This window comes from Oncorhynchus tshawytscha, linkage group LG13 (genome assembly GCF_018296145.1).
Source record: "Oncorhynchus tshawytscha isolate Ot180627B linkage group LG13, Otsh_v2.0, whole genome shotgun sequence".
Classification (NCBI taxonomy): Eukaryota; Metazoa; Chordata; class Actinopteri; order Salmoniformes; family Salmonidae; genus Oncorhynchus; species Oncorhynchus tshawytscha.
The window spans coordinates 77,523,941-77,539,197 of NC_056441.1; the positions used below are offsets into that span (position 1 = coordinate 77,523,941).

Below are 15,257 nucleotides of genomic sequence, written 5' to 3' on the forward strand. Positions count from 1 at the left end.
ACAAGTTCTCATTCACAACTGCGACCTGGCCAAGATAAAGCAAAGCAGTGTGACAAAAACAACAACACGGAGTTAACATGGGATAAACAAACGTACAATTAATAACACAATAGAAAAATCTATATACAGTGTGTGCAAATGTAATCAGTATTCAGAAAATAGGCCATAGTGGCAAAATATGAACAATATAGCAATTAAACACAGGAGTGATAGATGTGCAGATGATGATGTGCAAGTAGAGATACTGGGGGAATAATAGAGCAAAAACTTAAAATCACAATATGGGGATGAGGTAGTTGGGTGGGCTATTTACAGATGGGCTGTGTACAGGCACAGTGATTGGTAAGCTGCTCTGACAGCTGATGCTTAAAGTTAGTGAAGTGAAGTCATCACGTACTACTGCAGAAAGAGAGGAATTAACGTGAGGTCGACACTGGCAGAGATTAGCTTTTGACATAAGTCTCCAGCTTCAGTTAGTTTTGTAATTCATTCCAGTCATTGGCAGCAGAGAACTGTAAGGAAAGGCGGCCAAAGAGGTGTTGGCTTTGGGGATGACCAGTGAAATATACCTCCTGGAGCACGTGCTACGGGTGGGTGTTGCTATGGTGACCAGTGAGCTGAGTGTTGGAGGCTATTTTGTAAATGACATCATGTGGACAACTACAAATACATAGGTGTCTGGCTAGACGGTAAACTCTCCTTCCAGACTCACATTAAGCATCTCCAATCCAAATTAAATATAGAATCGGCAACCTATTTCGCAACAAAGCATCCTTTCACTCATGCTGCCAAACATACCCTCGTAAAACTGACTATCCTACCGATCCTTTACTTCAGTGATGTCATTTACAAAATAGCCTCCAACAGTCTACTCAGCAAACTGGATGCCATCCGTTTTGTCACCAAAGCCCCATATTATACCCACCACTGCAACCTGTATGCTCTTATTGGCTGGCCCTTGCTTCATATTCGTCGCCAAACCCAGGTCGTCTATAAGTCTTTGCTAGGCAAAGCCCCACCTTATCTCAGCTCACTGGTCACAATAGCATCACCCACCCATTGCACACGCTCCAGAAGGTATATCTCACTGGTCACCTCCAAAGCCAATTCCTCCTTCGGCAGCCTCTCCTTCCAGTTCTCTGCTGCCAAGGACTGGAACGAACTGCAAAAATCACTGAAGCTGGAGACTCATATCTCCCTCACTAGCTGTAAGCACCATCTGTCAGAGCAGCTCACAGATCACTGCACCTGTACATAGCCCATCTCTAAGTAGCCCACCCAACTACCTCATCCCCATATTTGTATTTTTTGCTATTTTTCACCCCAGTATCTCTACTTGCACACTCATCTTTTGCACATCTATCACTCCAGTGTTTAATTGCTATATTGTTAATATTTCGCCACTATGGCCTATTTTTTTGCCTTACCTCCCTTATCCTACCTCATTTGCACACACTGTATATAGTATTTTTCTATTGTATTATTGACTGCATGTTTGTTTATCCCATGTGTAACTCTGTGTTGTTGTCTGTGTTGCACTGCTTTGCTTTATCTTGGCCAGGTCACAGTTGTAAATGAGAAGTTGTTCTCAACTAGCCTAGCTGGTTAAATGAAGATGAAATAAAACCTTTTTTTTATACACGGGACAAGACAAACACATGTCCGACTGCTACGCCATCTTGGTTTGATAGGGATGGACAGAGAAGAGGATAGTTAAAGCATAGGTCTGTGTTGGTTATGATCAGATGTTGACTCATGTTTAACTAGCTCTTCAGTTTCTACCATCTGCCAACAATATCACATTGAACATTTGGCCAGTAGGCTGATGATTTACCAGGCCCTGAAGGGATCAGTAAGGATGATTAACCAGGCCCTGAAGGGATCAGTAAGGATGATTAACCAGGCCCTGAAGGGATCAGTAAGCCCTGAAGGGATCAGCAAGGATGATTGGCCAGGCCCTGAAGGGATCAGTAAGGATGATTAGCCAGGCCCTGAAGATATCAGTAAGGATGATTAGCCAGGCCCTGAAGGGATCAGTAGGGATGATTAACCAGGCCCTGAAGGGATCAGTAAGCTCTGAAGAGATCAGCAAGGATGATTGGCCAGTGATCCCCGTATAAGGGATCAGTAGCTGGATGATTAGCCAGGCCCTGAAGGGATCAGTAAAGATGATTAGCCAGGCCCTGATGGGATCAGTAAGGATGATTAGCCAGGCCCTGAAGAGGGATCAGTAAGCTCTGAAGGGATCAGCAAGGATGATTGGCCAGGCCCTGAAGAGATAAGTAAGGATGATTAGCCAGGCCCTGAAGGGATCAGTAAGGATGATTAGCCAGGCCCTGAAGAGATCAGTAAGGATGATTAGCCAGGCCCTGAAGAGATCAGTAAAGATGAATAGCCAGGCCAAGAAGAGATCAATAAGGATGATTAGCCAGGCTAAGGAAGAGATCAGTAAGGATGATTAGCCAGGCTAAGGAAGAGATCAGTAAGGATGATTAGCCAGGCCCTGAAGAGATCAGTAAGGATGATTAGCCAGGCCCTGAAGGGATCAGTAAGGATGATTAGCCAGGCTAAGGAAGAGATCAGTAAGGATGATTAGCCAGGCCCTGAAGAGATCAGTAAGGATGATTAGCCAGGCCCTGAAGGGATCAGTAAGGATGATTAGCCAGGCTAAGGAAGAGATCAGTAAGGATGATTAGCCAGGCCCTGAAGAGATCAGTAAGGCCAATGTTTCAGTATCGTCGGATTAGGACAGTTAACAGCAAGCTGCAACTATGTTTACTTAAAGACAATTAGCTGTAATTAGAAGCATTTTCGTACTCTGTACGTTATCATGACACTGTGTTCTTCTCTGGGTTGTTTCTGTTACATGCACCTTATACAGCTTCATTCTCAGCCCAGAACACCCAGCAATGGATGTGTTCAGCACTATTGACATGGCTGAACACTGGCTGGGGGTGTTGGTCTATTTATTCACAGCTCTAACTGATAAACAGCGTGAGAGCCCATCCCCCGCCCCTCAGACACCCGCTAGTTGCACTGGGGGAAGATTAAATAAGAAGCGCCTGGCAGTTTCACAGCATAATTGAAAGAGCATAATCTAGTGGAAATTGAATCAAATCATATCTTTCTCTGAATTCAGCCAGCAGTTACTGATAAGCACACAGACTCTGCATCAACCTTGGAGCCAGTTTATTGGCTGTGGTTGCGTGTGCAAAACATGCTTGTGTGTGTTTTGTGTGTGTGTGCGCTTGTGTGTCATGTTTGTGTGTGTTTTGTGTGTTTGTGTGCGTGCGTGTGTGTGCTCGTGTGTCTGTGCACCACTGTAACTTTGTTGGGACCTGTCATTAATCCCTGTTTGAGAACAAAGCCTGCTCTCTCCTGTCATCAGGGTTGCTTCACTCACAGACACCTGGCCCATAATGCCCCTCCCCTGACCCTGTCCCAGCTACACACTCACTCTCAGGCTCATTCAGGCTGACACACACACACACACACACACACACACACAGACACACACACACACTGTTCAACAACCTGGAAACAATAACCTCATCAATCAGAGGCCCTGGAGAGGTGGTTTGAGGACAGAGCGGAGCAGGTGCGTATTACTGTCCAGTGATCTTAGCTGTGTATAACTGTCCAGTGATTATAGCTGTGTATAACTGTCCAGTGATCATATCTGTGTATAACTGTCAGTGAGCATGGCGGTGTATAACTGTCAGTGAGCATAGCTGTGTATAACTGTCCAGTGATCATAGCTGTGTACAACTGTCAGTGATCATTGCTGTGTATAACTGTCCAGTGATCATAGCTGTGTATAACTGTCAGTGATCATAGCTGTGTATAACTGTCAGTGATCATAGCTGTGTATAACTGTCAGTGATCATAGCAGTGTATAACTGTCCAGTGATCATAGCTGTGTATAACTGTCAGTGATCATAGCTGTGTATAACTGTCAGTGATCATAGCTGTGTATAACTGTCCAGTGATCATAGCTGTGTATAACTGTCCAGTGATCATAGCTGTGTATAACTGTCAGTGATCATTGCTGTGCAGAAAGCTGTCCAGTGATCATAGCTGTGTATAACTGTCCAGTGATCATAGCTGTGTACAACTGTCCAGTGATCATAGCTGTGTATAACTGCCCTACCTACACATGGCCTTTCCCATAATGAGGTTTCACTCTGTTTAAACAGAACACATTTTGCTAGCCCTGCTGTTTATAAGCTGTTTGTACAACAACATCCTCTCTGTGTTGTGTTTTCGTTTTTTTGCAGTGATGTGTGAAATATTAGTGTAAACCAGTATTTGCTGTAAACACAGGCTCAGTGACTGTTGCTGTCCATAGCTGGTATTCTGCAGAGTTGGGCCTTGGGAGGGAATTACCACGCACAGCACCTGTCTGGTTAGGGAGAGATTTAACAGTGCAGTGTGGGATGTGTTCCTTCCTTTAAAGTGCCTGGGTAGGACGAGGACTCACAGAATTACTAAAAACAGCTCTACACATACACCAGGACCATCCATGTGTAATGGACTGTGCTGACAGATGGGAGAATGGATGGGCCGATATGTGAATGCCAATCGAAAGCAGAGCAATGCGCGGTGCTGTATTTTAAAAGGGCTGCGTCACAGTGTGTGGGATGGGCTGGGATGGGATGGGCTGAGCTGGGATGGGCTAGACTGAGATGCGATAGGCTGGGATGGGCTGGGATGGAATGGGCTGGGCTGGGATGGAATGGGTTGGACTGGGATGGGCTGGGAGGGGATGGGTTGGGCTGGGATGGTATGGTATGGGTTGGACTGGGATAGGCTGGGATGGGCTGGACTGGGATGGGCGGCGATGGGCTGGACTGGGATGGGCTGGGATGAGATGGGCAAGACTGGGATGGGCTTGGATGGGATGGGATGGGCTGGACTGGGATGGGCTGGACTGGGATGGGCTGGACTGCGATGGGCTGGGATGGAATGGACTGGGATGGTCTGGGATGGGATGGAATGGGCTGCACTGGGATGGGGGATGGAATGGGCTGGGATGGGATGGGCTGGACTGGGATGGGCTGGGAATGTATGGGCTGGACTGGGATGGGCTGGGTTGGGATGGGATGGGTTGGACTGGGAAGGGCTGGACTGGGATGGAATGGGCTGGACTGGGATGGGATGGGATGGGATGGGCTGGGATGGGATGGAATGGAATGGGCTGGACTGGGATGGGCTGGGCTGGACTGGGATGGGAATGAATGGGCTGGACTGGGATGGGCTGGGTTGGGATGGGATGGTATGGGTTGTACTGGGATAGGCTGGGATGGGCGGCGATGGGCTGGACTGGGATGGGCTGGGATGAGATGGGCAAGACTGGGATGGGCTGGGATGGGATGGACTGGGATGGCATGGGATGGAATGGCTGGACTGGGATAGTCTGGGATGGAATGGGCTGGACTGGGATGGGCTGGGATGGGCTGGGATGGAATGGGCTGGACTGGGATGGGATGGAATGGGCTGGACTGGGATGGGATGGGATGGAATGGGCTGGACTGGGATGGGCTGGGATGGGCCGGGATGGACTGGGATGGGATGGGCTGGGCTGGGATGGAATGGCTGGACTGGGATGGTCTGGGATGGGATGGAATGGGCTGGACTGGGATGGGCTGGGATGGGATGGAATGGGATGGGATGGGATGGAATGGGCTGGGATGGGCTGGTTTGGAATGGGCTGGACTGGGATGGGCTGGTATGGGATGAGATGGAATGGGCTGGACTGGGATGGGATGGGATGGAATGGGCTGGACTGGGATGGGATGGGATGGGCTGGGATGGGATGGGATGGGCTGGCCTGGGATGGGCTGGGATGGGATGAGTGTGAGTTAAAAATGAGAGACATGAAAAGTGGGAGGCTAATAAACACCAGAGAGTCAGAGACTCTCAGAGACGAAGAGATAAGAGCAGCTGGCCCTGGCTCCTCCTATCTATGTTAGCCCTGCCCCCTGGCTCCTCCTGTCTAAAACGACTCAGAAAAAGAGGGAAACGAAGCGGTCTTCTGGTCAGACTCCGGAGACGGGCACATCGTGCACCACTCCCTAGCATTCTTCTTGCCAATGTCCAGTCTCTTGACAACAAGGTTGATGAAATCCGAGCAAGGGTAGCATTCCAGAGGGACATCAGAGACTGTAACGTTCTTTGCTTCACGGAAACATGGCTAACTGGAGAGACGCAATCCGAAGCGGTGCAGCCAGCGGGTTTCTCCACGCATCGCGCCGACAGAAACAAACATCTTTCTGGTAAGAAGACGGGCGGGGGCGTATGCCTTATGGCCAACGTGACATGGTGTGATGAAAGAAACATACAGGAACTCAAATCCTTCTGTTCACCTGATTTAGAATTCCTCACAATCAAATGTAGACCGCATTATCTACCAAGAGAATTCTCTTCGATTATAATCACAGCCGTATATATCCCCCCCCAAGCAGACACATCGATGGCTCTGAACGAACTTTATTTAACTCTCTGCAAACTGGAAACGATTTATCCGGAGGCTGCATTCATTGTAGCTGGGAATTTTAACAAGGCTAATCTGAAAACAAGACTCCCTAAATTTTATCAGCATATCGATTGCGCAACCAGGGGTGGAAAGACCCTGGATCATTGTTACTCTAACTTCCGCGACGCATACAAGGCCCTGCCCCGCCCCCTTTCGGAAAAGCTGACCACGACTCCATTTTGTTGATCCCTGCCTACAGACAGAAACTAAAACAAGAAGCTCCCACGCTGAGGTCTGTCCAACGCTGGTCCGACCAAGCTGACTCCACACTCCAAGACTGCTTCCATCACGTGGACTGGGAGATGTTTCGTATTGCGTCAGACAACAACATTGACTAATACGCTGATTCGGTGTGCGAGTTCATTAGAACGTGCGTTGAAGATGTTGTTCCCATAGCAACGATTAAAACATTCCCTAACCAGAAACCGTGGATTGATGGCAGCATTCGTGTGAAACTGAAGGCACGAACCACTGCTTTTAATCAGGGCAAGGTGTCTGGTAACATGACTGAATACAAACAGTGCAGCTATTCCCTCCGCAAGGCTATCAAACAAGCTAAGCGCCAGTACAGAGACAAAGTAGAATCTCAATTCAACGGCTCAGACACAAGAGGCATGTGGCAGGGTCTACAGTCAATCACGGACTACAGGAAGAAACCCAGCCCAGTCACGGACCAGGATGTCTTGCTCCCAGGCAGACTAAATAACTTTTTGCCCGCTTTGAGGACAATACAGTGCCACTGACACGGCCTGCAACGGAAACATGCAGTCTCTCCTTCACTGCAGCCGAAGTGAGTAAGACATTTAAACGTGTTAACCCTCGCAAGGCTGCAGGCCCAGACGGCATCCCCAGCCGCGCCCTCAGAGCATGCGCAGACCAGCTGGCCGGTGTGTTTACGGACATATTCAATCAATCCCTATACCAGTCTGCTGTTCCCACATGCTTCAAGAGGGCCACCATTGTTCCTGTTCCCAAGAAAGCTAAGGTAACTGAGCTAAACGACTACCGCCCGTAGCACTCACATCCGTCATCATGAAGTGCTTTGAGAGACTAGTCAAGGACCATATCACCTCCACCCTACCTGACACCCTTGACCCACTCCAATTTGCTTACCGCCCAAATAGGTCCACAGACGATGCAATCTCAACCACACTGCACACTGCCCTAACCCATCTGGACAAGAGGAATACCTATGTGAGAATGCTGTTCATCGACTACAGCTCGGCATTCAACACCATAGTACCCTCCAAGCTCGTCATCAAGCTCGAGACCCAGGGTCTCGACCCCGCCCTGTGCAACTGGGTACTGGACTTCCTGACGGGCCGCCCCCAGGTGGTGAGGGTAGGCAACAACATCTCCTCCCCGCTGATCCTCAACACTGGGGCCCCACAAGGGTGCGTTCTGAGCCCTCTCCTGTACTCCCTGTTCACCCACGACTGCGTGGCCATGCACGCCTCCAACTCAATCATCAAGTTTGCGGACGACACAACAGTGGTAGGCTTGATTACCAACAACGACGAGACGGCCTACAGGGAGGAGGTGAGGGCCCTCGGAGTGTGGTGTCAGGAAAATAACCTCACACTCAACGTCAACAAAACTAAGGAGATGATTGTGGACTTCAGGAAACAGCAGAGGGAACACCCCCCCATCCACATCGATGGAACAGTAGTGGAGAGGGTAGCAAGTTTTAAGTTCCTCGGCATACACATCACAGACAAACTGAATTGGTCCACTCACACAGACAGCATCGTGAGGAAGGCGCAGCAGCGCCTCTTCAACCTCAGGAGGCTGAAGATATTCGGCTTATCACCAAAAGCACTCACAAACTTCTACAGATGCACAATCGAGAGCATCCTGTCGGGCTGTATCACCGCCTGGTACGGCAACTGCTCCGCCCACAACCGTAAGGCTCTCCAGAGGGTAGTGAGGTCTGCACAACGCATCACCGGGGGCAAACTACCTGCCCTCCAGGACACCTACACCACCCGATGCTACAGGAAGGCCATAAAGATCATCAAGGACATCAACCACCCGAGCCACTGCCTGTTCACCCCGCTGTCATCCAGAAGGCGAGGTCAGTACAGGTGCATCAAAGCTGGGACCGAGAGACTGAAAAACAGCTTCTATCTCAAGGCCATCAGACTGTTAAACAGCCACCACTAACATTGAGTGGCTACTGCCAACACACTGTCAATGACACTGACTCTACTCCAGCCACTTTAATCATGGGAATTGATGGGAAATGATGTAAATATATCACTAGCCACTTTAAACAATGCTACCTTATATAATGTTACTTACCCTACATTATTCATCTCATATGCATACGTTGATACTTTACTCTATATCATCGACTGCATCCTTATGTAATACATGTATCACTAGCCACTTTAACTATGCCACTTGGTTTACATACTTATCTCATATGTATATACTGTACTCGATATCATCTACTGTATCTTGCCTATGCTGCTCTGTACCATCACTCATTCATATATCCTTATGTACATATTCTTTATCCCCTTACACTGTGTATAAGACAGTAGTTTTTTTGGAATTGTTAGTTAGATTACTTGTTCGTTATTACTGCATTGTCGGAACTAGAAGCACAAGCATTTCGCTACACTCACATTAACATCTGCTAACCATGTGTATGTGACAAATAAAATTTGATTTGATTTGATTTTGATTTGATTTGATTTATGTTAGCCATGCCCCCTGGCTCCTCCTGTCTATGTTAACACTGTCTTCCCTGTCTCCTCCTGTCTATGTTAGCCCTGCCATCCTTGGCTCCTCCTATCTATGTTAACCCTATCATCCCTGGCTCCTCCTATCTATGTTAGCCCTGCCCCCTGGCTTCTCCTATCTATGTTAGCCCTGCCCCCTGGCTTCTCCTATCTATGTTAGCCCTGCCCCCTGGCTTCTCCTATCTATGTTAGCCCTGCCCCTTGGCTTCTCCTATCCTGCCCCCCCTGGCTTCTCCTATCTATGTTAGCCCTGCCCCCTGGCTTCTCCTATCTATGTTAGCCCTGCCCCCTTGCTTCTCCTATCTATGTTAGTCCTGCCTCCTGTGACGACACAGCCGCCAGTCAATAGACAAACGACAGCAAGAGTCTTTTTCTTGTCAAACCACTACTCCGCTGAGAGCAGATGGAGGCATTTGTAACTCCTGTGCACAACAGGTCTGTTCAGGGTGTTGAGGGCCTTGATAATGGAACTCAACAAAAACGCATCCAGCTCAACAGTTTCAGGCTGAACTTAACCGATGTTGGTGTGTGGAGGGAATCAGTCAGCGCTGGGACAGACTGCAGACATGCTGTGTGTTGCCTTCTCCTTCCTTTGTTTAGTAGTTGAGAGTGATTAACAGCCTGGAAAATGAAATGCAGCATGAATGCCACTACAACATGTGCTGAATGGGGTTTCACACTATCAGCATTACCAAATGACGGGAGACAGAAGATGTTGTTGGGATAGAGCCATCCTGTGATGGAGGATAATGGTCAGATTGTTGCTGCCTTCAGCAGCCACCTGTGTTGTGGAGATGATAGACACAGAGACACAGAGGTGCAGAGACACAGAGAGGTGCAGAGAGAAAGGAAGGCCTCTCCATTCAGACTGGGCCCTTCAAATATGCCTGAGCAGAATGGTGAAGTGCCACCTCTACACTGAGGTGGGAAACCTGAGTGCTTTGGCCCTAAAGTGGATCCTCATGTCGAAGACCTATGGGACCTCCAGTCCACCTCCCTCTCCCTGCCCTGCGTGGTCTGACCTGGCCTGACCTTGGGCCTTTGTGAGTGGTCAAGTGCTTTAGCTGTTAAGCCGTCCCTCAAACAAACAGTAACATAATGACAGTTCACACTCCCTGGGTCTCTATAGTGCCAGTGTGACCCTTTTCATTACCCTTCCTCTCACTTCACCTTGTCTTCTATTTAAAGGCTGTTTTAATGATTCATATTAAACTAGCAGTGAGGGCGTGAGGGGCCCCTGAATGCCTCAGAACCCAGAGGAATGTGTCTGGTGGGGGAGTAGGGTGGAGGTGAGGTGTCCCTGGAGGTGTCCCTTGTCTTTCCTCTGGCTGGCTTAGTTAAATTGGAGGGTTGTGGCATTTAGACGACCTCTCCCTGTCTCTACTCCTCCCAGATGAACTGTTAGACCACATAACACCGATGTGATGGGTTGGGTTGTTCCACTGAGAACCTTCTGACATTCTTTTTCTATATTCCCCTGTTCTTAGAACCTGTCATTCCCCTACCTAGCAGATGTCATGTGGATTGTTTTGCTAATGAACAAGGTGTCACTCTTCATTAGGCTGCTGTGTCATAATAAAAGTGAGGCTCTGTTCTCCACATGCCAGTCATACCTGCTTTTAGATCACCTACAGTGCAGAGCGTAGGCACACATGGAGTGTTGACCACAGTAAATTAGATTTAGTGAGATGTTACATGGTGTGTCATAAATTGAATACATGTGTAGCAGTGTGTTTGACTGAAGTCAGCCAGTGAAAGGCAGCAGGTTTGGGGCTCTTTCGCAAAGCTGTGTGGGACTACCCCCTTCAACTCCTCCCTATGTACACACACCCCCAACGTACACACACACACACACCTGAACACCTACACACACACCTAAGTCTAATGAAGGGATCTGTTACAGGCCTGGGGGTGGGGGTCCGGAGTCTTCCAGCTTGTGGGCTGAGTTGTGTAACCCTTAAACCCTTAAGCCCCCTTGGAACAGGCAGATCAGTGGTTCCCCCTTCTATTGTGTGCTGCTACTCTGACTGGCATGGCTGTCAGAGAGGGGCTGGGGGCCTGACAAGGACCTGAGAGGGGCCGGCTGCCTCACCCAGTGCCCGAGAACAAAGCACCCCCCTGGCCTGTAATCAAAGCCCTGGGAAATAACAGCCATCACGCTCACCTGGTCCTGGACACGAAAAAAACTTTTAGAGAGAGAGAGAGAGAGAGAGAGAGAGAGAGAGAGAGTGTGTGTGTGTGTGTGTGTGTGTGTGTGTGTGTGTGTGTGTGTGTGTGTGTGCGCGCGCGCGCGTGCGCATTCTTTTGTTCTTCTTGTCTGGAACCCTCCACTATTACAGTACTGGAGATTGTTGTGCTGGAGGTCATTTGTAGCTGCAGTAATGCTTCCAATCGACCCTGCCTCAGGTGTTCTCTTAGGGGCCTTGTAGGTTTGGGGAAGTGATTTTCAGCCAGGCTAGCCCTGAGCAGGAACAGACATTCTGATAAAGCCATACAAACCACAGGTGGAATGAGAATAGCATAGAATGGTTGGACAGGTACTGCAGTCAGTGGTGGAGAAAGTAGCGATTTGTAATACTCCATTAAAAGTAAGGAAACCTTAATAGAAAATGGCTCAAGTAAAAGTGAAAGTCACCCAGTAAATTACTCCTTGAGTAAAAGTATAAAAGCATTTGGTTTTAAATATACTTAAGTATCAAAACTAAATGTAATTGCTAAAATATACTTAAGTATCAAAAGTAAAAGTATGAACAATTTTCAATTTCTTATATTAAACAAACCAGACGACACCATTTTTGTGTTTTTGATGTATCTACTTATAGCCAGGGGCACACTCCAACACTCAGACATCATTTACAAACGAAGCATCTGTATGTAGTGAGTCTGCTAGATCAGAGTACTTTTGGGTGTCAGGGAAAATGTATGGAGCAAAAAGTATATTATTTTATTTAGGAATGTAGTGAACTAAAAGTAAAACTAAATATCAAAGTAAAGTACAGCCACTTCTTAAGTAGTACTTTAAAGTATTTTTACTTAAGTACTTTACACCGCTGGCTGCAGTTAGTACAGTAGTACAGTACTTTGGTTTTCTATCACTTGGACCACAGGACATACATGGCTCACTAAGATTCATTTGTGAGTTTATACTCCCATCAAACATGACAGATGAAGTTTTATTGAACTCTGAATGCCGTTGGTCATGGTTGTGGAAAAACTCATAACTCCATGGGTGAGGAAATACAATGCTTTTAAACTGAGAGAATGATTTGCAATGCTAGAAGTGGTGTTTTGTGTCCCCTCTTGACACCCCAGTGCCCTCTGTCTCTGGTTGATTACAGTATGTCCCCTCTGACACCCCAGTGCCCTCTGTCTCTGGTTGATTACAGTATGTCTCCTCTGACACCCCAGTGCCCTCTGTCTCTGGTTGATTACAGTATGTCCCCTCTGACACCCCAGTGCCCTCTGTCTCTGGTTGATTACAGTATGTCCCCTCTGACACCCCAGTGCCCTCTGTCTCTGGTTGATTACAGTATGTCCCCTCTGACACCCCAGTGTCCTCTGTCTCTGGTTGATTACAGTATGTCCCCTCTGACACCCCAGTGCCCTCTGTCTCTGGTTGATTACAGTATGTCCCCTCTGACACCCCAGTGCCCTCTGTCTCTGGTTGATTACAGTATGTCCCCTCTGACACCCCAGTGCCCTCTGTCTCTGGTTGATTACAGTATGTCCCCTCTGACACCCCAGTGCCCTCTGTCTCTGGTTGATTACAGTATGTCTCCTCTGCCCTCTCAAGGTCTAACCTCTCATCTCTCTCTTTTCTCTCATTCCTCAGATCCGGGGAGGAAAGCTGATGATAACCAATGCCAGAAAAAGCGATGCTGGGAAGTATGTGTGTGTCGGGACCAACATGGTGGGAGAGAGGGAGAGTGAGATTGCTGAGCTGACTGTGCTCGGTAAGTAACCTTCCTCATACACACACACCCACCCTGTTTATTTACCCCCCCCACACACACACTCACACACTCTCTCTCTCTCTCTCTCTCTCTCTCTCTCTCTCTCTCTCTCTCTCTCTCTCTCTCTCTCTCTCTCGACAGTACACCGTAGTTAGCCACAGTGTACTGTTGATTTAGGGCCAGATAGCACTGCATTTTGTTTTGTGCTTGTGTTTCCCAATAAGCAATGTAGTTTTGTTTTGACTGTGTTGTAATTTGTTTTATTCTGATTGATTGGATGTTCTGGTCCTGAGGCTTCAGTGTGCTAGTAGAACAGGATTGTGAACTCAGCACCACGACCAGCTGCTCTTTTTTGAGTTTTTATTATTTGTGGATATTGGCCTAATTCTGCCCTGCATACATTGTTTGTAGTTTTCCTCTGGACATGTAGGAGAATCTTACAGAACTCTGCATGCAGAGTTTCAATGGGGTGTTTGTCCCATTTGGTGAAATCATGTTTTGCAAGTGGACCCCACACCTCGCAGCCATAAAGTGCAATTGGTTCAATGACACATTCAATTAGTTTTAGACTAATTTTAATAGGTATTTCAATTTGAATTTGTTTTTTAATGGTGTAGAACGCCCTGCGTGCTTTCTCTCTCAGTTCATTCACTGCATCATTAAGGTGTCCAGTTGAGCTTGTTTTTAAACCTAGGTAATTGTAGTGTGTGCAGTACTCTATATATTTTCTACGAGTTGAGAACTTTGGTCTAATTCTCTGAGATTTGGATCTTCTCTGGAAAAATCATTATTTTAGTATTTTTGGGGTTTACTGCCAGGACCCAGATCTGGCAGTACTGCTCTAGCAGGTCCAGGCTCTGCTGTAGGTCGTGTGCTGTGGATGACAGCAGGCATAGGTCATCTTCGAAGAGCAGGCATTTAACCTCTGAATTGTGGAGACTAACACTAGGAGTCTCTCGCTCTGTCTCTCCCTCTCTCTCTCACACACACTCACCATCTCTCTTTCTCTCTCTATTTCTCTATTTCTCTCTCTATTTCTCTCTCTCTCTCTTTCTCACACACACACTCACTCACCATCTCTCTTTCTCTCTCTCTCTATTTCTCTCTTTTTCACACACACTCACTCACCATCTCTCTTTCTCTCTCTCTTTCTCTCTCTCTCTTTCTCTCACACACACTCACTCACCATCTCTCTTTCTCTCTCTCTCTTTCTCTCTCTCTCTCTCTTTCTCTCTCTCTTTCTCTCTCTTTCTCACACACACACACTCACTCACCATCTCTCTTTCTCTCTCTCTCTTTCTCTCTCTCTCTCTTTCTCTCTCTCTTTCTCTCTCTTTCTCACACACACACACTCACTCACCATCTCTCTTTCTCTCTCTCTCTTTCTCTCTCTCTCTCTTTCTCTCTCTCTTTCTCTCTTTCTCACACACACACACTCACTCACCATCTCTCTTTCTCTTTCTCTCTCTCTTTCTCTCTCTCTCTTTCTCACACACACACATTCTCTCTCACTCTCTGTCTCACTGTTTGTTTGTGTACAGCGGTGAAGAGGGTCCAGATGTTTCTGTTTGTGTGTGTCTCCAAGGAGACTAAACGGTGTCATTGACCCCTTCAAGAGGAGTGTGACCTGGCCTTCACTCTACCAGTTAACCATGAACTCCCCAGGAACCCCCTCTACTGACCCCTTTTCTCCCCGATGGACCCCTTCCCCTACTGACCCACCTCAGCACCTCTCTTCTGGCCAGCTGTGCCCCATTCCACCATGACTGGCCTTTGAACCCACAGCTCTCCGGTGCCTCAGTTTATAGTGTCAGTATAGACCTCTGTATTGACCTCAGTGGGCTGAACTTCTGACTGTCCTCTCCACTTCCTCTACTTCCTGTCCCACTAGACCTCTCATCATTCCCTCCGACAGGGCTCACGTATTCTTCTGTCCAACATAAGATATATCATTATATATGGAAATCATACTGAGATGGCTTCAAAGAGCTCAGCTCATTGCTATGGCTTTGCCTGTTTGAG

General features: G+C 47.7%; 1 protein-coding gene across 1 annotated transcript in view; it reads left to right on the plus strand.

The window, feature by feature from the left end:
* Positions 1 to 15,257, plus strand: part of robo1 (roundabout, axon guidance receptor, homolog 1 (Drosophila)) — a 423,568-nt gene that overhangs the window by 276,266 nt on the left and 132,045 nt on the right. Inside the window, exon 4 of the mRNA XM_042296381.1 lies at positions 13,115 to 13,235. Coding sequence (XP_042152315.1) covers positions 13,115 to 13,235 — 121 coding nt within the window. The remainder of the gene's footprint in view (positions 1 to 13,114; positions 13,236 to 15,257) is intronic.